This window comes from Patagioenas fasciata, chromosome 1 (assembly GCF_037038585.1).
Source record: "Patagioenas fasciata isolate bPatFas1 chromosome 1, bPatFas1.hap1, whole genome shotgun sequence".
NCBI classification, from domain to species: Eukaryota; Metazoa; Chordata; class Aves; order Columbiformes; family Columbidae; genus Patagioenas; species Patagioenas fasciata.
In genome coordinates this window covers 44,184,420-44,210,483 of record NC_092520.1, presented here as the reverse complement: position 1 = coordinate 44,210,483, position 26,064 = coordinate 44,184,420, and the positions used below count along the sequence as shown (strand labels likewise).

General features: G+C 37.4%; 1 protein-coding gene across 7 annotated transcripts in view; it reads right to left on the bottom strand.

Annotated features, from left to right (window-relative positions):
• Positions 1 to 26,044, bottom strand: part of PIBF1 (progesterone immunomodulatory binding factor 1) — a 120,145-nt gene extending 94,101 nt beyond the window's left edge. For 6 of the 7 annotated variants that reach the window (XM_065831247.2, XM_065831332.2, XM_065831417.2 and 3 more), the window contains exons 1-7: positions 25,889 to 26,044; positions 24,421 to 24,736; positions 23,505 to 23,605; positions 21,237 to 21,435; positions 15,112 to 15,231; positions 5,871 to 6,004; positions 3,760 to 3,868 (exon numbers count right to left, since the gene is read on the bottom strand). In XM_065831247.2, the coding sequence (XP_065687319.1) occupies positions 3,760 to 3,868; positions 5,871 to 6,004; positions 15,112 to 15,231; positions 21,237 to 21,435; positions 23,505 to 23,605; positions 24,421 to 24,672 (915 nt within the window). In that variant the 5' untranslated portion in view covers positions 24,673 to 24,736; positions 25,889 to 26,044. The remainder of the gene's footprint in view (positions 1 to 3,759; positions 3,869 to 5,870; positions 6,005 to 15,111; positions 15,232 to 21,236; positions 21,436 to 23,504; positions 23,606 to 24,420; positions 24,737 to 25,888) is intronic. The other variant, XM_071806140.1, reaches the window with a different exon arrangement.
• Positions 26,045 to 26,064: the final 20 nt, after the last annotated feature.

Sequence of the window (26,064 nt, the reverse complement as noted above, 5' to 3'; positions counted from 1 at the left end):
AGGCCAGCACCAAGGGCAAAGAGGGTTATGCATGCTGTGTTTTGACTTCCATTTAGCATGGTGTTGCTACAGAAGGCTGAACTGATGCCAAAGTAGAACCATAAATATCTTGCAAGTCTCTGTGACAGTCTTCCCAATCACCAGACCAGTCATCTTTATTGCTCCAAGAAGAAAGTGGTTTGGGAGAGAGTAGTGTCCATCTGTTTGAGGTGAACATTGTCAGAGAACACACACAGAGCATAACGGCGCTGGCCCAGCTCCTTACTCATGGGAACAAAATGCAGTTTTATTACCTTAAATAATTTTGCCATTTAAGCTCCTGAGGATGTCAAATGCGAAGTTCAAAGAAAGACAAATGAATAATTTATCAGAAATAAGTCACCCAAAGATATAAAGGCATCATGTACACGTTTTAGATAGAATTCAACCTTCCTGAGTGACAAAAGGACTCAAAGTTACTCAAGGCAGATACACAAGTCAAAGACATGGAACACCTAGTTAAACAGCTGAAAATCTGTGGAAAAAAAAAATGCTCTTTGAGACATGCTTCTCTCCATCTGCCCACTTGCTGAGCATCACAGAGGGTGAGTTACAAATGCCTCTCCTACACTTTGTTTTACTTAAGCAAAAAAACACCACACAACTGTCCTCTCTCTTCAAGTAACATGTTGTATGTGTATCCATAATGAACACAGACATCATGGTCTACTACATCAATACAGAAATCTAGGAGTTACTATCCCTCCAACTGCTCCTCCCCCAGAATAAACACAATTCTAAGTGTTTACACAGTATGCTCTTCCAATTCAGAACCTGTGATACTGTATCAGCATACACAAAAACCACCAGAGACTTTCCAGATTCAAGTAATCACACAGTTCGAAGTGGTATTTTAGTTTAAAGTAGTGGTACTTTTATTCCCTCTCAGATTAATTTAGTATAAAGTTCCTGATTAATAAACAGCCTAACAAAGCCTTCAGACTGATATACAAGAGGTGAACATAAAAGATATTTTCTAAAAGAAGCTTAGTTTCTTCCCTAGTGTTTCCAAAAATCTCTATGGTTACCTGTAAAATTAGGCAGTGATAGTTATACACATTATTTTAGCTGTAACACTGTTATACAGAGACACTACGGAACACAATTGCCTCTGAATTCTCTCCGTTGTGATTGGTCTCATTTACTCAGCTGCCAAAGTGCTACCACACAAAGATCCTCAATTTGATTCTTGCCTGGACCAGTACAGAAGTCAAGAACAATCTTCTCATGCAGTGCCCCTTTCATATCACATCAAAAATACATTCATAAATTAATTCAGAACTGCCAATCAATTATTTCTCTATTACTTTTGGTGTTTCCTGGAAAGATTTCTATACAGAAACACTGCTTAAAAATAGTCTTATTTTTGCATCGAAGTTGCACTGAGCTACAAACCATCTGAAAACTAGTCAAGGACGGTATAAACTGAAACAAGTTTCTTTCTTGAGATTCAGTAAAAACCTCCTCTCCCTCCTGAAAAGCTGTTGCAAAACTACACCTACATCAGACAAAGGAAAAATCCCTTTTTGATACCCATAATTTAGAATGGTTCCACCCTAACTATCTTACTTAAGGTACATAATTAACCCTGGAGGTTCCACGAAGCAATCCTCCCTATGAACAATTTAGATGCAGAAATGGTGAAAATGGATCCTGAGTAATGTAAGCTTGTACTGGTACAAACCACCAAAAGTCTTATAGATCAAGGTTGTGGACTTAGAAACATTACATGTTTGTGTTTGAGTCCCTTGACACAAAAGTTATCATACATGCTCAGTAAGGCAGCCATCACTGAACACAGTTTGTGACTCTTGCATGAATGAATTACTGAACAGAGAAGCGGCAAGGGATATCTTTCTTGACCTGACAGGCCTCTGGCTCTTGGAATCCTTTGGAGCAGCAGAAACACATTCCCCTGCGCAATATTAGTGCTACAAGAATGGCAATGACTGAGATCTGAGTATCTGAGTGAAGTGACTGAGTTAAGTGGACCAGGAACTCACCAGAACCATAACAAACATGAAAACTACTCTGTGCCTGAAGATGCATTTATTCATTTTCCCAGCAGATTTTCAAAGACTTCTGGAGACAGGTTAGAGAAAACCAGTCCATCAGCCTAGTAGATAGTCCTGCCCAAAAGGGAAGCAGCACTGGAATTCCCCTTGTCAATATGCAGCATCATAGAAAGAAGAGGTCCGGAATAGCAATCTCTCTATTCCTGACACAGAACTAACTTCTGTAAAGGCGAACTGAAAGAAAACTCAGATAACCGAACCATTACTTTACTAGTGAGTCACAAAGAAGAAAAACGACGCATTCTACTGATGTCTAAAAAACCCCCCACACACAACAAAACATAAGAGATACAGTACCTCTGCCCTACTGTCACTATTGCTCAGAAAGAGCTAAAGCAAGTTACAACTAGTTGGGAGTCTCTTGAAAGATGGAGCATGCTCACAGCATTCAGCCTTTACTGGTAAATGTTGCCCTTGGGCCTCCCAGGTTCTGGAGAATATGGGCAGAGTTTGGAAGGCTGAAGGAAAGGAAGACTAAGATAGAGACCTAGGAGAACGGCACGTACCCAATGTCTAAGGAAAAAGCGAAAGTATACAACCAATGTTGAAGGAGAGAGCCAACATTGCTGTGAGGTTGGCCAGCTGTCTGAAAGATTATAGAAGGTGAATAAGGCTTTTGATGATGAGAATCCACCTTCAAGGAGCATCCAGGGAACTGTGGGTTGGAAAATCTAAGTTCAGTCCCTGCAAAGACTGTGAAGCAAATCCTCCTGGAAGCCAAATCCACGCATATGGAGGAAAAGGTGACTGAAAACAACTAGCATGGATTTACCAAAGCCAAACTGTGCACAGCAAACCTGACGAGAATATTGGCTCTATGGACAGGGGGACAGCTGCTTATGTCATTTACTTGGACTTTTGCATGGCTTTCAGCCATCTCCCATAATACCTCTGTGGGAAAATCAACAAATACGGATTAGATAGGCAAATATCAGTTGAGCAAACTAAATATGAGCCAGAAGTGTGACCTGAAAGCAAAGGCGGCCAAATGCCTGCTAGGCTGTATTAGCAACAATCCAGACAATAGGCTGAAGAAACTTATTATCCTGTGTTCAGTTCTTGTGAGACTTTATTTGGTGTGCCATGTCCCATTCTGAGTTCCTCGTAAAGACACACATTAACATACTGGAGCAAGACCAGAAGAGCTCTACCAAGATGGTCATGGACTGCAGCACATGATGTACAAGGGGCTGAGAATTTTTTTTTTTCAGTTTTCAGAAGAGAAATCTGGGTGGGAAAAAATCTTATTGTTATCTTCACCTATCCAATTGGCACACACAGAAAGAGCCAGGCTCTCAGAAGTGCCTTGGAAAAGGCAACAGAAAAAAACTGCAACAACTCTGATTAGATTTTACAAAAACTTTTTTCACAAAGAGGGTAGACAAACAGTGGAAGAGACTCTCCAGAAAGGCTGTGGAATCTCCACCCTTGGAGATATTCAAAACTTGACAAAGCACCAAGCAACATGACCTATGCTGGCTCTGCACTGCATTAAGAAGGTCTGATCAGCTGGTTTCCTGAGGACTATTCTAATAGAAATTATTCCATTATCCCACAGGTCATCCTGACAGACTTGATTAGAGAAAGAATCAAATTCCTGAGGTGAAGAAACCAACAATTACTGAAATAAGAACTTTACATTTACCTCTTTTGATAAGTCATTTCTTTCTTTAGCTTGTGCTTTGTGTGACACCTCTAGTATTTCATATTTTCTTCTCAGTTCTGACAATTCACGTTCAAATACATCACGTTCACTGTTAAAATAAAGTGAAACTATTAGATGCATAAAATGTAATAAACAATATCCCTTAGCATTTTTAATTTCTCAGCGTTCTTTCAGTTCATGACACCAACTTCTTCCAACTAGCCACTCATACGGCAATCAGTGATAATCTTACCTTTTTTAATTAACACCTGTAATACTATCTTATTATATGAAAGAATTTTCTTCATTTCTAAGTATCTAAAAATAATACTCAGTTATAATACAATATAATCCTGAATTCCTATCCTAAACTATTCCATCCTCTTCTGATTATTCTTCTTTATGGTAAATTGGGGCTATACATTTCTCCTCTTAGCAATGAACTATGAGTATCCTTGTTCATCATTTTACCTTTATCAAGCTTTTGATGGTATTTCCCATGGCACCCTCTTGGATCCTTTGCAGATATTGGAGTCCGATGAAAAAATAAAGCAACTTAATTCCCACCTTCCTAATCAAATCGAAACCAATATATACTTTTCTGTTTCCGCCTTCCCTTGTATACAGTCCCTTGATACCTGGGGGTGTTGTACTGCTCATGTTTAAAATATACATGACATAGCTGCAAAAATTATGTTAGTGTCCTGAATAGGAGTGCTTTCCATTTGCACAAAGAAGCAGCTCTGTGTCTCCACTTTATCTGACCCTGTCAGAACAGTGAAATGAATGAGCCAGTATGAGCTTGCAGTCTGGAAAAAAGTTAACCGGTTTTATATTAAGCATAGCATAGCTTTAAAGCTGAGAAAACTTGTAGTATGCCAGAACTAAAAGATTTGACATAGCATTTTTAAAGGCAGAAATGAGCCTGGAAGTGATTAACTCCTGCAATGCTCCTAAATATCCTCATGCAGTCATGCCAACAGTGCTCTCCCCTCCCCTTCGTCTGTGCCTACCCAGATGAATAAAACCTACTCTCTCAAATACAGTTTTGGCACGTTCATTCATGCCTTTTTCAACTCAGGACTATTTTAAATGTATGCTGTTAAACACTGGGGCCATTCACATGAACGTTATTACAATTCACTTATTAAGATGCAGTTGCACATGGGAAACAAACCATAGCATCAACCCATCCTGTTTGCAATAAGCTTCCAGGTAGATTCCAAGGTTGGTTTAGTACATACAGCTGTGAACAGGAATCCAGAAGACAAACTCTCCTTCAAATGACTTAGTGGCAAAGTCATTTGTGTCCGTAACCATGCCTGAGTTCATTCAGTTTGAACAACTAAAGAGCTGACAGGGTGTTTTCTATTCATAATCCCCATTTTTTAATCCATTCCCCAACAAATGTGCCAAAAGCCAGATTTCTTGTACTTGCAAGCACACTGAAAAAGCTGTTTGGGAGCTGGACTGCAAAGCATATGTCAATGAGTGTATTTATAAGAAGTCCACCTTCACTATTTTGTAATTGTTTATAAAAAGGGCATTCAACGTGTAGGCTAAAACTGTAACATCTGTGTTTTAAAAATGAAGACAGACACTTAACTTCCTGCAGCTAAGCCGACTCACTAAGGTAATCCTAAGATTCTCTAACAAGAAGTTCTCATAACAGCCCTTTCAAATTAATGGTTACAATATCTTAAGTTGTAAATATTAATTCCCAAGGTCCTACCCTCTTAATTCACTGTGCAGGCACCACACAGCAGAGCACATGGCCTTTTGTTAGATCATTGCTTTTAAACTAGCAAAAAAAGAATCCTTGTTCTAAGATGCTTGGAATCAACAGCTCCCACTTCTTCAGTTGCAATGAGACTGAAGGCTCCTTTGAAAATACACTAAACCCCTAAACAGAAAGTTTTAAAAAGATAATTCGAAGCATCGGATTTCAAAATGTTATCTTATGACTGCAATATACTACAGAAGATAATTGAACTAGTAGTGGATTGAGGTAAAGAAAAATACCTGTACTGTGCCTAAGCCAAAAATCAAATTTAAAAGCTCTAGTAAATCAAGGTTGAAGTTTAGAACACCTGAACTATAGAGATACTTACCATTTTACTTTATCATAGTTCTCTTGTCTGTAATCACCTTGCTGAATCATCTGCTTGGTATCAGCCAGTTCCAGTGTTAAACGCTGGCATCTCACCTCAAGCTCTGACCGATTCCTCATCTCATCTTCATAGCTCTGGAAAATAAGACATTTTGAAATTATCACAGCTACACTGATATTTACTTAAAGCAAACACTGACTAAGTTTTGTGAAGACCTCTTGTGAATATCTTGTGAGTGCTTGAAATCTGGCACACATCATGAAGTAATCAGCTATACTTATATTCAACTTATTTTTATCTTATTCTAAATAGTTGATTAATGCACTTATTTTGCCTAATGCATTTGTCCGTTATCACAACTTCCAAGACCAGTAATCCTCATATATACAGCCAGTGGTCTACAAACCTATAGTAGGAATACAAAAGTCACACCACCCTTACAATATTTTCAAACAAGTTTCATTGTGAAGATACTTGCTGGTCCATTTGAAAAAGAGGATTGGTCATTCAGAAAGTTTGGAAACTTTTGTCACTGTATAAAAAAAATGCAGCCCAAATTGTATCTGGTAACTTACATCTGCTGAAACATATAATCCAAAGCTTTGGTTGATGTATTAAAAAACAACAACAACAACCACCACCAACCAAACAACAGAAAAACCAAACCAAATCAAAAAAGGTGTTTATCAAAAAAAGGTCTATCAGTATTAAGTTCCATTTTCTTTCCTTTTTCATCCTCATATACTTTGAGAAACTACTATGGGAACTAGGAAAAGGGGACCACAGCAAGAGAACACACAGAAAGTACCTGTCTTTTAAAACAATGGTTATTCCTTTTGAAGGCAAACAGATTTCCTAATCATCATACTCTTCCCTCCCACCCCTAATGGGAATAACAGACTTTTCTACCTTAATCCCAAATCTCGACTCCATTTCTCAGATTTTTCTACAAAGTAGGTTTTATTTTCACAAAATTAGCTTACATGCTTGTCCTAAATGCTGTACTACTTAGTAATTTCTCCACAAAAACAATAAAAAATAATGCTCATCCACCTATACTAGGGAAAACTGATGGACAGCAAAAAGAGTTGCTTGCTAAAAATTTGAGAATAGCCACCAGGAATCTAGATTTTTTTTTTTTTTTTGTATATTCTGTTTCTCAGTATACTGCTGAGTTCTGTTTTTTTTTTTTTCTGCTATGGTTGATACATGGCAAGCTTAATAATGGATGCTTGATAAGCAATAACTCCATCTCATTACACTGAATGGACATCACAATATTATTCATCGAAAGCGAACACAAAATCAAATAATTGCCTTAAGATGTGATTACAGAACTAACCATTTAGCCACTGCAAATTAAATTTATTTTGCAGTGAAGGACACTGTATGAGTGCATAATTTTTCAAAATAAATGGAAAGTTATGCTTTACACAGTTATAAGAGAGAAAGTAGTTGTGTCTAGCTAGCTTTTAATAGACAAGAAAAGTTCGGGACAACAGCATAAATGTAGTGGATGACTCCTAAATACAGCTTGCTATGAGGAATGAACACAAGGATAATACCCTAGGATAGGGATGCAAAGATACGAAAAACACTCTGATCAAATTCACAAGTACCATAACTGAAAGACTGACAGAATGCCTTCTTGAAAAAACACTTATAATGCTTGTAAGACACTACAGAAAACATCCCTGAGCTACTAAACATACTGTAACTATTCTGTTGATAAGAATATTTTGGTTTATATTTCACAAATCTAGTAATTGTCATTTTCAGTGAAATCACATTAGACCACAATCACAAAATCACAACACTGAGAAAGTTTTCATGAGCATTTTGGATGGTATATCATCAAGAACACATGATCTACAGACACGACAGTTATTCATCCTAACATACTGGTATATATGGATTATTTTATGTTTACCCTAATTAATGGATATACATTAAGCACATTTACACTACAGGACACTTTTGTCTTATAACAATTAACATGCCAACATTTATAAAGATGCAATTATCATAATGGTAAAGCCTCTATCAGATGTTTTTAAAGTCATTGCCTACAAGTTAGCTAGAGTTTCAAATATGCAACATACAGGTGCAAGTACCTCGTTACACAGTGCACACACGACTCATATTGCAGTAGGGAATGCTGGTAAGGGCACTTAACTTTTAAGTGCAAATTGAGCGATTAAGTTTGGATACAATTCTGCTGTGGATATCCTGTGCCATTCTGCTGCTAATACCATGCTGGAATTCATACACCCTTCACAGAGTGGGCTATTGAAGCTCTTACAGTATTACATACTTAGGAGCCAGAAGACAACTATCAAAAATAGAAAATCAAATTGGTTAACTTCTGGACAAATTGGTCATAAACAGCTCTATAGCAACAATTAAGAGAACTGTTAAGTATCTACAAAATTAGCTCCTTCTTATACCTGAGACCTAAACTAGGTTTTGAATTTTATTAACAAACCAGTTGTTAATGTCATGTTAATGTCATGTAACAATAGGATAACTCCAGGGAGGGGAAGTTAAATTCTACTTTTGAAAAGTGATACTAGCGCATGCCTAAAGCATCAAGTTGTTAAACAGATAATTAAAGGTGGTTTGTTTGATTTTGTTTGTTTTTTAAAGATATATTATAATTCTTGAAGAAATACTAACTCTACTGCATAGGTCACTGTTTTCCAACCACTTAATCTTTTAGATGTCAAAGTTGTATTTTAACCACAGGAAGAAATGTGACAAGGCAAGCTATGAAACAGTCTATAGGGTAATTCACAAAAAACCCTACACAGTATGCATATCTCCAGGTAGCAGATACACAAATTTCTGGATTTTTATAGCAACATATCTTAAAGACATACAATCAAGCTGCCTGTGCTTAGGAAGAATAAGCTTTGCTTTGCATGTGATTAAGTTAATATAACAATGTCCATATACCCTGAAATGACTTGAAGATCTCTGCAATGGAACAGCTTTATCTTTCAATTTATCTTCAAGAGATAGCTTGGAAGTCTTGATGAACAGCTTTGTCCTGAGGGCTTTTAAAAGGATCAAGATCCAGTGCACTTTGAAGGACATGAATGAGGTCTGGAAATAACACCAATAAATAAAAATAAACTTAAGCAAGCCCACAAACTTTTAAAAAATTAGAGGACAAACAGTACTTCCTCACGTGGGATGTGATTGCGATGATCCTGCCAACAATGCATGGCTTTTCTTCAGCATCTAACTAATTTTTGCTACTGCAGAGAGTAGCAACTCAGACAGATGGGGTGGTTAAAACAAAGCTGTCCTGTGTGCCTATAGAAATTGTTAACAGAGCTGTCTGTGAGACCCAGTATTAAACAATACAGGTGCTTTCTACAGAGCATGTGAATCAGTCCCTACCAAGGAGGACTTCCATTTGGTTTACAAACACTGTCAACAGATGGATGTTTCAAGCAAGAAGATGCTGAACTTGCCTGATCTGCACCATTTAAAACCCCATTTGGCAGAGAAACTAAAGATCTAATGAGAGACCTCACTTTTATGATATCAAGCTTCACTGCTATCCTCCATTTGGAATGAATGGCAGCTTATTGCAGTCACGGAAATGAATACCTATTATTTCTAAATTATACCTACCTATAATATCTAAATGTCAAGTGCAAAAACTGGGTGACATACTTTTTGAACAAAGTCAGTGACACATAATGCATGGTAGGGATTATTTGATCTTTCAAAAAGCCTTTGGGGATAAGAAAATAAACAACAGAAACGCAGGGAAAAGATTAATCAGCCAATCAAGCAGAAGTAGCATGACTTCTTCACACAGTCTACAGATAAGCCTGTGGGTGAAAGTGATCCTGCTTTTAAAAAGAACAAAGAACATCTTTGAAGGATCACTTACACAAGCCAGCACTTTCTGTTCATATGCTAAGGTACCTAAGGGCCATAGGCAAATGTAAAGCTACTATACTACTGTGATGTGGAAACCAGTTCCCTCAAGTTATTTGGATGAGGTGCTGCTACTTAGTCAAGATGACACTTTGCTTCAATCTCTTTACATAGTTTGCATTCAAAAATACATTATTAATTATAACATAACTGCCCAAATGTCAGCAAGAAGTTATCAATAATTGGATGAATAAGACATCTCTGCTAGCATGTTGATAGGAAATTGGAAATCTTCAAGGACTGTAGATGGGGCACAATCTGTCACTAGAAATTATAAATAAAAATGCTGAGCTACTTTCAACATAAGGAAGCTCTGCAAGAAAGGTAAGAAAAGGTCTGAAAAAGAAGCTTTGGCATAAGTGCCTCTATTGGAAAAGAAAGTGGGGGAATAAAAAGCTGTTTCTCTCTAGATCTGAGCTGACTAGAATCTTCAGTGAAATATTCTCAGATGAAAAGGATCCTCAAGACCATTGCATCAGAGACTAGGATTAAGACATTTGCTACTTCTAAACAATAACTAGCGCCCTATATAAGCCATAGCTCTATATCAGAAGAGGTAGAAAGACATCAGATAGAAAAGGAAACTTTCATAGATACATAAGTTTTCTCAGAGTCTTGGAAATGTTAGACTACTGTACCGAGCTAAAAGTTATTGGTAGACTATTTTTCTTTGCAGCTTTTTTCCTGAACAAGATAAATATTAAAAATTATGAAGAAGGCACATATCTGACCTAAAACTGAGTCCTCATCTGTCCTTTCTAGAGAGAGACGTAAAGACCAAGTAATCAAAGCACTACTTGAAAGAATTTGTGTCAGGGGGCTGGAGAAGGATTCTAGAGTGCAGTCTTTAATTACAGGTGTGCAAACTTCAGAAGAAATGTCGGGGAACATGGTCCTTCTGGAGTAGCAAGAACAGCCTCAGTTTTACAGCATTCAGACACATCTAGTGCCAACTGATCCTTTGAGTGCAATAGATTCATTCTTTGAAGACTATAGAAATGTTTTTCCTCCAGCTGGGAAACATTATCACAGAGAAAATTGTTAGGTATGTCTAGCAAAACCTGACAGCTACTAATCCCAATTCAGAGATGAGGTCTTAGAAGAGATCTTTGTCCTACATACATCCAGCTTTGTCTTTAGGCTAACCATAGCTTTTAGATAAATCTCATACTATAAATTCGTTTGTAAGTCCCAAAGGCAACTTTACAGAAAAAAATAACTAAAGAAAGGAAGCCCTGATAAAACTGCACCAAGACCAAATTCCAAGAAAACATTGCCAAGAAACTCATAGCCAGAAGAAAAAAGCAATACTTAATCTTCTAGAGCTACAAAGAAAAGCAGAATTTCCCTCTCAGACTCTCCCAGCCTTGAGAGAAACACACAAGTAGTAAATTACATCTGTCTGAGGGAACGTTCTAACCACTTTGGAAGCAAACAACTCTGAAAATAGTACACTGATATTTAGCATGGGAACACACACATCAGAAGCTAGTGTTGTTTCTGGGAAACTCCTGGTAATATACCACTATATCTGGACTTTCTTCTCTGTACCTCCAAAGTTGATGATGCCAACATTATTTGTACTTGAAGTACGGAGCACTGTAAAAGAAGGACTGAAATGAGTCTGTACTGTACATTTGCTAACAGATCAGTCAGAACTGCCATAAAAGAATATCACTTTTACCAGTTCCACTGCCTCCTTCCAGTCTGATGCTGCTGCACCTAGAATCGGAGGAACTGCACTGGTCTAAATCATAGATGCAGCAATTGAGTACAGAGATCCATTGACTTAGGGGTTAGTACTGCAAACCACTTACACTGACGATTTTAAAACCAGAAATTGGTGACAAAGATCTTTTGACACTATCTGTGTTTATCAGATTATGTTTCAGTGTTAGAAATCAAGCTTCACACACTGTTCTCTGCTACTAGTCATCAAAACCAGCTTCCATCCCTACCAGGTCTGCATTACAGCTTCAGCAGGCTTTTATTAAGTGCTAACTCAGAACAGCAAGACAGTCAACAAGAGAACTTTCTTACAAAGTCAAAGAGTTTTAGTGGTCTTACTCCTCAGCATACTAAGAATTAAAAGAGTGCTAACAGAGGCTGATGCACACTTCTGCCCTTTCTCAACAAACAACATATGTATTCATATACCTAGACTACAAATACAGGTGACAAACATTCGAAAGACTTCTTTTCTGCCCTAACGTCAGAAATAGAAGTTTTTCTAATACAAATGAATTAACTAATTGCCTAGAGATAAAGAAAATGTGGATTTGTCAGGGCTTTGGAAATGAGTTTCTAGAAGGCTACAACTCCCTTTTTACAGAACCAACCTTCTGAGCTGATACAGCTGGATGCTCATAAACTCAGTTGGCTGAGAGGCCACAATACCAGGTCACAGCACTCACTCCTGCACCAGGCCAGGTTTGTTCTGCCAACAATGAGCTTTGTTTAGTTTTTTGTTTAGTGGGTTTCCCCTCACCTCCCCCAATAAACAAACAAAAAATAGGACAGCATGTAACAACAAAAGATTTAGTGGGTCTGAAGACCTAACTTTACATCACTGATACTGAGCCATATTGGCTTATCGTAATAGTGTTCAGAGAACATAACTATGCTGCTTTGCTTTCTCACAAAACAGTATATAAAGGCTTATTGGCAGAGAAAACAAAATAACCGATCTGTCTCACGCTCACACTCCAAAGCAAGAATCAGTACAATTAGAGCTCATTTCCTTTGACCACATTAAAGGACTGCAGCCATCTAGTCACAAAATAACGAAGCTGATGTTAGGCAATGGTTGTCTTATTTGATGAATTAATTTCACACTTAAATTTTCCTATATTTGGCTTAACATATTATGTAAGTTTGGATTTTCCTTTAAACTTTTTCAATTCTTTGTTGGCTAGATAGACTTTCCTATGAGTTTATACCTAATTCTGTAGTATTTCTCATTATTTTATTCCTGGGTAAATGTCTGCATGTATATAACTTGCTCAAACCTAGTCTGTCAGCCATGAACAACCAGAAAAACCAGCAAAATCCTCCTCCCTCAAGTCATTAGTAGTTAACAGAAAGATTTGGACTAAACATGTATTTTAGTTCCATTCCATATTCCACAAATAGGAAAAAAAAACATGTTGAAACTCATTAGGAAGAACCTTAATTATCCGCAATATTAGAAAAAAGGAATGCATATTGTAGGAAATGGTTTATTCTCACAGAGAAAAGAAATTGTATTAACTTCAGTGATGACTGTATTTCAAATGTCTGTATTAGTTTCCTAAAGAAGTTTTAAACTCTGAATAGACACTTTGTTGATGAACCATGTAGAAAACAGAAATATTGCAACCATTAGAGAAAACTTGCACACCTTGAATACATTTATTTGAAAACTGCAAGAGATGCACAGGTTTGTCAGCTTTAGTGTACTAAGTCCATTAGAGATTCTAAAGTACCCTCATGTATTGATGATGCTCCTCTTGCCTTATTATCTGAAATGGCCCGAAGTACCTTGTTACAGTCACGCTCATCACATCGCTAGGTCAAATATAATACATAAAGCATCTCATATGAGGCCACATTTCATTAAATATCCAAAGCATATAATCTCTATGCATAACAGATATGTTGAAGACTTGGGTTTGTGTGTTTTGGGTTTTTTTTTTTTGGAAAATATGGAAGAACTGTAGTAAGTGATCTTATCTGACACCTGAGAATCCTAAGCAATAATTTTTATTAACAAGTGTAAGCCTTTTTTTCCTTGTGATATTTCAATATCTGGATGTCTTCCTGATTTTTTTTTAATGAGGTATTAATTCTCACTAATTGTCTCTCATTTTATGCATGATTATGCAAACAGAGGATAACCATTCAAAGAACCACCTCAGTTCAAAACAGGCAACATTTTAGTGCTTTCTCATCAGCATCAAAAGAAAAGCACAGTCAGCTTCAAACATTGCAAAAATAAATGAGTGGGAAAGGTGGATACTGCCACCATGTGGTATAAAAAAGAGAACAAAATTAGAAGTTTCTATCTCAAAAAAGGGTAATGAACCAAGAAAATTGTTTCTAGCACAACTTTAATTATTGTTATCTACTATCCTGTTAAATTGCTGCAGTAAAAATTAACACAGATGTCAGTCAAACCTCAGAAGGCTGAAATCCTCCTGTAGAATTTTATTAAATTGGAGCACATTAAAGTACAATGAAGGAAAATGTTCACATAAATCAAAGTTAACAGGATTAATTTAATCTCAATTATGACCACAGATGATGACACAAAATAATACTGACGGACACATATGTGCAAATGTTATTGACTACTTTTTCTAATTCAATCAAAAGGAGAAATGAAAATAACTTGAATTTCACAAGATAATCCTATATAATTAATATCTCTTTACACTTGATTCTTCCAGAAGTAAATTTCGAGGAAAAAAAAAAAAAAAAGGTGCTAACTGAAAAATAAATTCAGAAGTAGTAAAATAACAATGGCACTTAAGTGTGTAAAACCATGACTTGGATAAATATACTCTGCGTAACTGAAACTGTCTTATCACAAACCCAGATTTATGCAGAACTATGCTACAATAGAAATCATCCTAGCTGTATACATGGTAAGAACACTACAAATGTTTATAAATACCTTAAAAACAACATTCTCCTTATATGGTTTCAACTCCTTTACTCTTTGAAAATGAAACTTAAATATATTTAGATAATTTGTTTCTCTGCTTCTGGTGTTTATACATTACCTGATATCAAATTACCTTTTTCTTTAGTATAGAAAGATATAGAAAAATTAAAATATAAAAAGCATGACAGAGAAGATGCAACTCCAAAGAACTATTAAAAAACGCATTTTAATATTATTAAAATATAAGGTGAAGCAAATGACTACCAAGACATCACCATCTCAAAAACTATACACTGAACCACCATTGTGTCTTCAACTACTGCTGGATGGATCTCCTGTCTCCGCTTCCCTGCCTTGAATCTTCCCTCAGAAAGCACAAGAGAGCTGGTAATAGTCTATCCTGAATGGTCTCATGAACAAATCTTGCAGGGTTGCCGTGAAGTAAAATTAACTATTATACAAAAATGTATACAGCATGTTTCCCCTTACTCTCCCCCTCCTTGCACCCTCATCCCCCCAGTACTTTTCATACAGCAAAAGAGCTTTTATATCTTATACGTGAATAATGATATGAAGAATGAGTTTCTTTGCACTATATATGTATTTACGGTTTCTTATTTGAGATAATTAAGGTGCACAGACCTCTGTCAGACACTTCAATTGGGATTTGTATCCACTTAGTTCTTCTGTTAGGCTCTCCTTTTTCATCTGTAGATCACTTAGCTCTTTTCTTAAGGAACGGACTACTTCATAGAATCTGATCTAGAAAAACAAGATGCATATTCCAAATTGAGACTAACAAAATTGCAATCACAAAACTACAATCCCAAAACCAAATCAGCTAAATATTTTATGGTAAGAATTCACCAAATGATTTCTAGTGCATGTCAGGAACCTGGTTGTGGGTGGGAGGGGGGACTCTTAAAGCGAAGACAGTGACTTTCTTTAGACCTTGATAGCAGCAGGTAAGAAATAATCAATTTGTGTTTGATACTGAATAAAAAAAAAAACAGGAATAAAAGTAAAGACATACATTTCTGTTCAACTTTGGCAGCTCTCAGTCAGGCCTCCCGATTAAAAAAATCCAGTCGCTAATGTACCACATGATCCCACCCTCTTATTTGTAGCAGCTCTACAGCCTATTAGATTAACAATGTAAAAAAAAGTCTCTACTTAGCAATAAAACAACTTAACTCGCTAACCTCTCCCAAGCCAATATGCATTTTTATAGGGTGTGTAGAAATGGAGAGAGATTAGTTTTGTTCTCTGCCATTTCAGTGTGCTGAATCTGCACCAAGAAAAATGCAAGAGCCAGCACTGGACGGGAGAACAGCACATAACCAGAAGAACCGTGACACACCCCCAGTCAGCAGCAGCGTGTTGCTATTCAGTTGCACCATGCAACTAAGTCTCCGAAAGAGCCTGCTCTGCTAAATTAGCACTGCAAAAAGCCTTGTAAAAGGATTTAAAAAATAAAATTAAAAAAAAAATAAAAAGAAAATAATCTATAACACATGCCCCTCTCTCTTCTTCCACTCCAGTCATAGGCATAGTCTCTGACGAGTGTCTTGTATCCGTAAAACTTTTCTAGAACATTAATACTGAACAATAAAAATTACTACAAAACACAGTAGTTAAAAAAAAAAAAAAAAGAGAAAAAAAGACAAAGAACAAAGAGGTTTTTGATATACACCCACACACACGTACACAGAGGTTATTACTCCCAGATTAAGCTGATACCTTAAAATGTTTGTTTTGGGGGATGAAAAGGAAAGAATAGATAATTAAGTACTATGTTCATGCAAAAGCTACTCCATCCCCCCATCATTAATGCTTTGTTTGATATATGATTAAAGAAGAAATACAAGCAAGAAAGCACAGATAAATTAAGCATTCAAGAACAAGCTGTACTACACTTCCATGCAGAAGGAAGACAGGTCCCTGTTTTGCTACCTGTTAATAGCAGAAGACACAAAGGTTCCAAGTATATTCCATATAATTGACAGTATACAACTCTAAAAACCACAGAAGTCATAGAAATTTGCGATGTAAACATAGATGTAGCTTGCTTTATCCAATAAAGCAAGTGTACAAGATGACATCAAGATCAGTATAATGGGAAGGCAGAAAAAGGAAATTTTCTAAGAACTGGTGGGGTTTTTTTGGTTTTTTTTGTTTTGTTTTGTTTTTTTTTTTTTTGTTTTGTTTTGTTTTGTTTTTTTTTTAGTTTTCAAGTTTTTCCAAATATTGTGCTTGTTGAAAGTTGCAGTTATTTGTTTACTCAACAAGAGATCTCCACTTTCCATGCTTACCTTTAGATGCAAAACAAATATAAGCTAAAATGAGACACACGCTATAAATTTAAAGTAACTTTTTATTCAAAAAAATGCAAGCTTTCCCAAAATATAGCTGCCATTTTATTTTTTTTAAGATGGTAACAATGGATTCTCAATTTGCTATGTTACAGTTTACACATAAAATAAACAAAATTAAGGATGTTTTTTAAAACTACAATTCAATTAAACCCAAATAAGCTGTAATTTTTATTCATGTTCTGAAAATTTCAAATGAAAAATCAAACCATCAGATGCTACACTTAAAACTACAAATTATCTTTCTGTTCTGGAAAGTGAACCAACTGCGTATTATTGCCTTATTTTACTACTTCATTAATATTTTTTTTTTTTGCAGTATTCTCTTCCTTCAGTATTTAAGGAGTTTTTTATGTCTGTCTGTGAAATCACACTGATTTCATGCAAAACCATTAGAAGCCAACAGTGACGTTAGTCTTGTGGTTTCTTTCTAAGTTCTGAACCACAACAGGCTTCAACTACTTCCTTAGGAAAAACAAAACAAAACCAAAAAGCAAACAAAAAAACCCCAAACCCAAACAAAAACAAACAAAAAAGAACACACCAACAAACTTCAGAAATGTGCATGCAAAGCAGTGAGTACAATTTTAGTCTCTTAACTACAGCTTCTGCTGACCAAAGTTCTGTCTATCTGGATTCTTTAAGAACTTGTCTGATTACATCTGAAACGTAGCAATTAAATTTGAAGCAAATCCTCTTTTTCTCCCCAAAAATGATTAGATTTTTTTTTCTTAAAAAATAAGTTTGATTGTCACTAATTGTAATAATTTAAAGCCTTGTGGGTTTTTTAAACCACACCTCGTTTTTCCCTTTATGTTCTTGTATTTTTCTGTAATTTCTCTAGGAAACCTAGCTTACCTCATCACTTCCCAAACCACAACAACCCTAAAACAGATTAGCCAGTATCAAATCAAGATGACATGGGATACAAGTATCAAGGATAAAGGTATCTGCACAGCCTTCCAAAGAAAAGATCAATCCATGGTAATAAAAAAATGCAAATGAATGCAGCAGATGAGGGGAAGGCTGTAGCAGAAGTTCAACTGTTATTTAGTTTGCTAAATAAACATTCATGTAACTCAGCAGTCAAAGCACACATTTGCTCTTGCCAAATCAATGTAGCAGAAACAAAAATTACTGTAATGGCATTTCAGAAACAACTGTATATAATAAAAATTACAAATTTATATAGATAGATTACGAATTTATATAGAGATATATAGACTGCCTTTCTAGGCAATTTTTTAAAAACTCTTAGCATGTGCTCATCACTTTTAAAGGAAAACTAAAGATAAAAAAGATCAGTGCAGAGAAAGATAAAGTTGGCTTCTGTTAAGTGAAGTTATGTGAAAGCAGTTGTATCAGTTAACTGCCTTCTTTAACAAAGCGCAACTGAGCTCTGGTTCACAAAATGATACAACTGGAAGATGTGGCAATTACAATTAGGTCAAACAGAATTCACAGATATCATTTTTAAACAACTTGATGAAAAAGTTTTATAGGAGAGTACACAGTAGGTTCACTTTACTGAACAAATCAAGTTGATTGGGCTACCAAGCACCAGTTCAAATGACCTGAAGTGCTTTAAAATTTTGCACATACTTTTCTAAAAATTCATTCTTGTAAACGGTTAAAAAAAAATCTAAATTTTTACATGTAAGTTCAAAACAAAAAAGGCTGATTTTAAGAAAAAGATGCTTAAAACATCATTTTCATTCATCATCATCATGAATATTAAACATTGACTAGTCTTTGCTCTAACATGTAACTATTGCACCCCTTTGTGGAAGAACAGTGAAAAGCATCTAACATTTGTTTTAATTCTAGTATTTTAAACTTGCAATATCTCTATATAGAAAATCTGTATTTAAGCAGTTCCTGCTGTTTGTCCAGTATATGAGATTCCATACAAAGTGTAAACATTATATATACATTTACTTCTATCCTGGAAAACTGTAAGACAGTATTTTAAAATTGATAAATAGAAGCTTGGGAGAGTCTGGAAATGTCTTGCTCAAGTTTGCTATAAGCAGAACTCCTCCTCAACAAGAATTTTACCCTAATATCAGCAGACTATACTATTAGTCTGCACACAGATCTGGACCCAGATATTCTATCTGCCTGAGAAATACACAAATCCTCCTTAGGTAAGCAAAGCAGAAAACAGCATCAGAAAAATCTTCAAAATCCTTTTCCTAGCTTTCAGAATTCAAATGGATGCATAGACAAGATATACAAAACAGTTCTGTGGCCTCCTAGCATCACTATCATCTGAATATCTCAAAGTAATGATAAAAAAAAATTAAAAAAATCACTGAGCTTAAGTGACACTGCCAGGTTCACACTGATCCTGTTGCCAAAACAAGTTGAGAGAAGCAGCATAAACAGCATCTTACTACAGTGTATCTCTAACATAAAACTAATCTGGTCAAAAAAAGGACTTCTTTAAAAAGAAAAAAAGTGACGTGTAAACAGGAAAGGGGTTCCACTGAACACATAAGTAATGGAGTTTGAGTCACAGATAAAAGCAGAATTTACTGGCTGAATGCAAGAGGAAAAAAAGGTACATTCAGGGTAGAAGGTGGCTGTTACTCACTTTTCCTGCTTCAGATCTTCTTTAGAGCCACTTTCTACTCACAAATACAATCTAAGCACTCTATTTGTGCTGTGATAGCTTCACTTAAAGCAGCTGGCAAGGTTACTAACTCCTGGTACCTGAATCACTCGGTTACAGAGTTTTTTGTATTGACTGCCCATCAACTCCTGAAGTCCTTGAGCTTCCTGCACATCAATTTCAAGTAAGCTGACATGGATTTCAGTTTGTGTTAAAAATCTGCTTTGTCAGTCATGGTGGTGCAGGAATCAACAAAAATACCTCAAATACTTCTACCAAGAACAGTAGGTATTGTAGACAGCTATGGGGTAATAACCTAATAAGCCCCAAGCTAAGTGCTCTTGTTTATCACTCAGAGCCTTAAGAGTTTCCTAGTACTTTCAGAAGTCCAAGTTTTGGAACTTTTGAAAAGATGTTCCCAAGAACATCCTTTAGATAAGAATGACAAGTTTTACTGCTCTGTACTTATCTAGAGCACAATATACCATTACTTTAATCCAGCAAGAGAACTCATTCACACAGCATTTATACCTCAACAAATGCACTATTTTTTTCACCATAATATATCTACAGCTTCCTTAATAACTAGCTCTGTAGAGAAGTACTTCGGTGCTAGTATTTCTGTGAATTAAGGTTAATGTGTCTAAACCCTCTTCATTCTCAGAAGTGAGCCAGGATGCTCTGGACATATCCCACAGTCTGTGAAAGCATTGTCTTTTTATTGCAAGCATCTGCCCCTCCATCTACCTATAAACCAAAATTAACAAACTTCTCAAATCAAGAAATGAGTCTTAAAGTATACTTTAAGGTACAATTTATCTTGTGCATTTAGTCACATAGGAAAAGGCCAGATGGAAAGCATGGGGGATAGGTAAGGGATATTTGCAAGAGCCATGTCAATGTGTGGTTCTGGCAAGCAGAGTTTCAAATTCCTGTTTTTAGCCTGCAGTATCATCAATGTGTGCCCACTATTTAATTGTAACACCCCATCTGTTTAATCTTCTTAAAATACATACTCTCTTTAAGACATCAGAGCCTGGGATTTAATGTTTCCCGCTTTACTGGAATCCAGTCATAACAGACTGATCCAGAAGCGCATCTGCCTCTGAAGGTCCTTCATTTCCAGTTGTGGAAGAGTAAGAATTCTAGGAGTACAGACTGACTTCTACCATATGCACATCGCTTTAATTCTAAACAAAGCAATTTAGAGCTTGTGGTGGGCTGACCCTGGCCAGCAGCCAAGCACCCATATGGCTGCTCACTCACTGCCTCCAGTAGGAGCGGGACAGAGCAGAAAATGGGAAGAACAAAAGCAACAAAACTCTCAACAGTTTAATTAGTGAAGAAAAGAGAGAGGTGAATTTAAACCAAAAAAATCCCGAAACACACAAAGAAAATCACTGACCAATCACTCACAACCTCCCACAAGCAGACGGATGCCCAGCCACTCTCTGAGCAATAACCACCTTGGAAGCCACCCCTCCACTTCCTCTTTCTTCCTTTACCTCCAGTTTATGTCACTAAGCATGATGTTAGATGGTATGGAATATCCCTTTGGCCAACTGGGGTCAGCTGTCCAGCTGTGTCCCCTCAATCTCATGACCACACACAGCCTGCTCGCTGGGACGAGGGTAGGCAGGGTGGAGGAAAGAGGAAGCTTTGATGCTGTCCACTGTCCAGCAACAGCCGAAACACTGGCATGTTACCACCACTGATAACTCCAACCCATTCAGACCAGGGATATAGCTATGTTTTAAAACAATACAAAATGTACTACTCACAGAAACATATTCAGGGATAGAAAGCTGATCTTCAGGAAGAGACTTAAGCTTCTCATAGCAATCATCTGTTAATTCCAAGTCTCGCAAGCTACGACGAATATCTCCAGCCCTCTCCCTTAACTGATGATTCGTTTCCTCCAGTTGCTTCTGTCTCAATAAAATAGTTTCCATTTCTTGTTTCATTAGAGCCTGATGTTTCCTTCAAGATTGATTTGAATACAGAAGACATTATCCAGTGTGTAACTCAATTGACAAAGCTTCACAATATCCTGGTAAGAGTGAGTTATGCTCTTTTTGTAGAGGGGAAAATTTACAGAGAGATTAGGTAACTAGCACAAGAGTGTATATCACCATAGTTATACAGTCATATCAGACATAGTATATATAAAAATCCAGGAACTTCATAGCCATTGACAAAACAAAGCTGAATCTGAGAAGTGTCAATCTCCACATATGCTGACTTGAATTTATAAATTACTCTTAATTTACCAATTAAAAGGTTAAAAACATGAAAAAGCAGAATATATTTCCACACAAAATACAAAGAACTAGTAAATCACCAAATAAAGCAATATTAACTTCAGTTTGTGTCTTGCTAAGTTTCAACAGATACATGCTTATGGCCGATTCCACACACAACCCTTCATTTTTTACCCAGTATAACGAGATCATTAAAAAACAAAACAAAAAACCCCAAACAAACAAAAACAACAAAAAAACCCTCTTGAAAACATGTTCAATTTAAGTTAGTCTTCAAAATTAAATAATTTCTAAATTATTTTAAAAGCAATATTACAAATATTAGCTCTGCTAGTACTACAAGGCAATGTCTGCCTGTCTTGCTCCAAAAACATGAAAGAAAATCCCAGATCAGCAAAGCAGCCACACAAGGACATAGTCTGTACATATGTACATAGAGAACAAGCCTGTTAAATGGGGATGAAAAGTGAGGGTGACAGACAAGATAAATAATGAAAAGACTGGAGAAAGTAGTTCAATCTTTTTATGCCCACTAATAACATTTGGCACATCAGTATTTTTTTTTTTCCTGAGCACTCCTCAGATAACTCAAGCATGGCCAACATAAAAATATTCTACCCTGGTGCAAATAAGCATATAGAATGAGAGACATTTTCCTGCTCTTGGTTGAAAGATTTTTCTGTAATTAATCTGAGGTCTGGCTTCATGTCCCTAAATCTGTTCCAGGCTGACTACAGAAAATGACTTTGAATTAGTCACATCCTGTAAGCTGGTGCATATTCTACTGTAACATGAGAATATTAAGTACTGCTCTTCCTTTACAGCCTTACTACAGGTCTTAAAACATCTAATTGTAAGTAATTGTAAGTAATTTGGAGAAGCCTGCTAGCCAGTCTGTTTTCAGCTACAGGTTAATTCAAAATGTTCCAGGAAAGCAAGCAAAAAAGTAAGTTTCTGCATCATTATTAGGAACGGCTAAAGTCACTTGGTTTGTTCAGCCTGGAGGAGACTGAGGAGAGACCTCAACATGGTCTACAGCTTCCTCACAAGGGGAGGAGGAGGGGTAGATGCTGATCTCTCTGCAACCAATGACAGAACCCAAGGGAATGTCAGGAAGATCTGCTAGGGGAGGTTTAGGTTGGACATCAGGAAAAGGTTCTTCCGCCAGAGGGTGTTGAGCACTAGAACAGGCTCCCCAGGGAGGTGTCACAGCCTCAAGCCTGACAGTGTTCAAGAAAAGCCTGGACAACACCCTCAGACACATGGTGTGAACTGTGCAGTTGTCATATGCAGGGACAGGAGTTGGACTCAATGATCCTTGTGGGTCCTTCCCAACTCAGGACATTGTATCATTCTAATTGAAAGCATTTCTGACCAATAAGCAATCGTAAATGGAGGTGCTAAACATTATCCCCTTACTTTTCCCAAGTCACCCAGGCTGCAGAGTTATTAAAAATGTCCTTTAAGTTGATGGAAAGTCTGCCTCCTCTACCTACTCCTTTTGTTCTTTACTGGTTTTAAGAACACTCATACTCCAAGTTCCTATTAAATTTTGAATCCAGGTAACAATAAAACCTAAACCACAAACTTCAGCAAGTGAGAGCTTACTTCAAATTTATTTATACATAAATTGAATAAATTCCATTTTTAGAATGGAAATACTAATACAATCTGCAAAAGAAATCCTACTTCAGTAATTCATAATCACCACTTTCCATTAACTACCCATTAATCTGAATTCATATTAATAAAGTTATTAAAGATTAAGTTGTTTTATTTCCATCATACCTAGCATCTTCTTGCTGTAGTGCAAGCTGACTATCCAGTCGTAAAGACAACAGCTGCTTTTGATGGATTGCATCATTAAGCTTCTCTTCTAGCTCTTCAATCTAAACACAATTACAAACATAAAATGAAGAAAATATGTTACCTTAGTAATTTTAAAAATATGTTTGACCCTAAGAACAACTTGAAAGAAAAAAAGTGGAGAGCCCAATGCACTGAGAAGTACAATAACAATTGTCTAACAAGACTATGCTAAGGCTTCATAAAATACAACATAGTTTTTGCTCTAATGAAGTAGAAATGAAAAAGACTTAGTTCTACAATTTATCTTTTTCAGCCAAATAGCTACTTGTTCAGCTGATTTCAAACTAGGCTTAAACTGAGAATAGCGAGCCAGTGAAAGCCACAGTTAGCACATAGTAGGCTGTAAATGTGGACAGCACACAAACATGGCAAAGCTTTTACACCTTTCTTAATTTCATATCTTAGTGGAAACTGTGCACAACAAAACATAGTATCAGCATATTGATATAGTCTAGACACCTCTTCATTAGTAGGTCATTGAGCAGCATACAGATGACTTCTAGTATTCCGCAAGTTCAGGTTAAAAGCTCTATTTAAGTTGCTTACATCAGTGACAAAATGATTCATCATTTCTGAAAGAATACAAGTCTTTTGCCTTTGCTTTTGGAAAAGGAAAACCAAATTCAATCCTCCTTATCCATTTATAATATGTTGGACAAATCAGCTATGTTTTACATATCTTTGTTTCCTCCTTTTCTCATTTAATAAAAGGCAGCCAAGTAGGCTTCCAGTATGTAATTCACAGGAATTCTTTTCAGAATGGAAGCTGCTACCATACTCTAAAAGCACAAGAAATGAGACAAGATTATACAACAGAAGAAGCAACATTTCTTACCTTGGTCAAATATTCTACTTTCAAGTTGTCAATCATCAAGTTTTTCTGAGACAATTCTATTTTAAGCAGCTGAAGATTGTGGAGCAACTCTTTCCGTTCAATCAGCTGCTTAGTGATTTTAACAGTACCTTCTCTTTCTTCGGAGGACGAAACATCGTCGGTTGGTATTGTGGTTTCTAAGCTAATATCTTCAGACTCCAAGGAACTAGAAATGTTTACTTTCCTGATTTCCTTAGAGCTTTTCTGTGACATTTTGTTTCACTATTTGTAAAGCTTTTCAAAGCTGAACTTCAAGATGAGCCCATGGAAGAATCAACTGCAAAAATCGAAACAATTAAATGAAAGGCATTATGTCATTACAAAAAAATAACCAGTTAAACAAGACCACTAAGCAATACTTCTCAGCATCATGTGATTATATTTTTTATTTACCCAAGAAAAACATTCCAAGCAGCTCAGAAGAGGGCAGTTGCCTAAGGACTCTATTTTTAAATAACAAGAGTTTTGACTGCAATATGCTAGACAGCGATGCAAGCCAAGCTTACTAGTAAGATAATATAGCTATTATAAATCAAGATGTGTGCCTGCCATTCTCATTGTCAGAAGAGCATGCATCGAGAACTTATGAGACCCATGAGGCATACAGTGCAGGAGAACATCCAATAAAGGGCATAGCAACACTAGATAGACAGTAAAGGAATAGTTTGATGTCCACCTTTGTCTTCTCTGAAGAAGTAGCTCCTTTGCTCCTACGAGGCTAACTTACTTCATAGTCACCCATACTTTTACAGCCACTTGGTACAGACCAGAGCTTTTATTTAAGAGATGCACAGTCTTTCACTGTTCAAAGCCCTGCAGGGAGAGGAGACGCTGCACCCGGAGCCCAGGCCAGTGCCAAGCCGGACTGCGCTACCGCAGGGGGGGCGCAGGGCCCGACAGAGACAAGGGGCAATGGGTGCAAACTGGAACACTGGAGGTTCCACTTAAATATGAGAAGAAACTTCTTCACAGTGAGCGTGACAGAACACTGGAACAGGTTGCCCAGGGAGGTTGTGGAGTTTCGTTCTCTGGAGACATTCAAAACCCGCCTGGACACATTCCCGTGTAACCTCATCTGGGTGTTCCTGCTCCGGCAGCGAGACTCGACTAGATGAGCTTTCGAGGTCCATTCCAATCCCTAACATTCTGTGATTCTGTGATCCTCCCAGGCCGCAGCCACCTCTACAGGGCAGCGCCGCCGCCCCACGGCAGGGGCAGCTCAGCACGGATGATGCTGCTCCACCCGCCGGACGCCCAGCTCAGCGGAAGGCAGCGAGCCCAACCGGTAACGGCACGCAGCGCCAGGGTTGGGGGGAACGGAGCCCGGCCCGCCGATCCCCGCACACACCGGGCGGGGAGGAAGGAACCCAGACAATGCCACGTACCGCGGCCCCGGCCCCCCCGGCACCGCCAGCCGCTCATCTCTCACCTCAACCGGCGGCCGCGGCTCAGCTGGCACACGCGCACCCTTCCGCCCGCCTCAGGGCGCCGAGGCGGGGCCGCGCGACGCCGTCACCACGGCGACCGCGGAGCGCTACCGCTACCACCGCCGCTTCCCGCGCCCCGCCGCGCGGCACCATGGGAGAGACGTCAGCATCCCCGTCC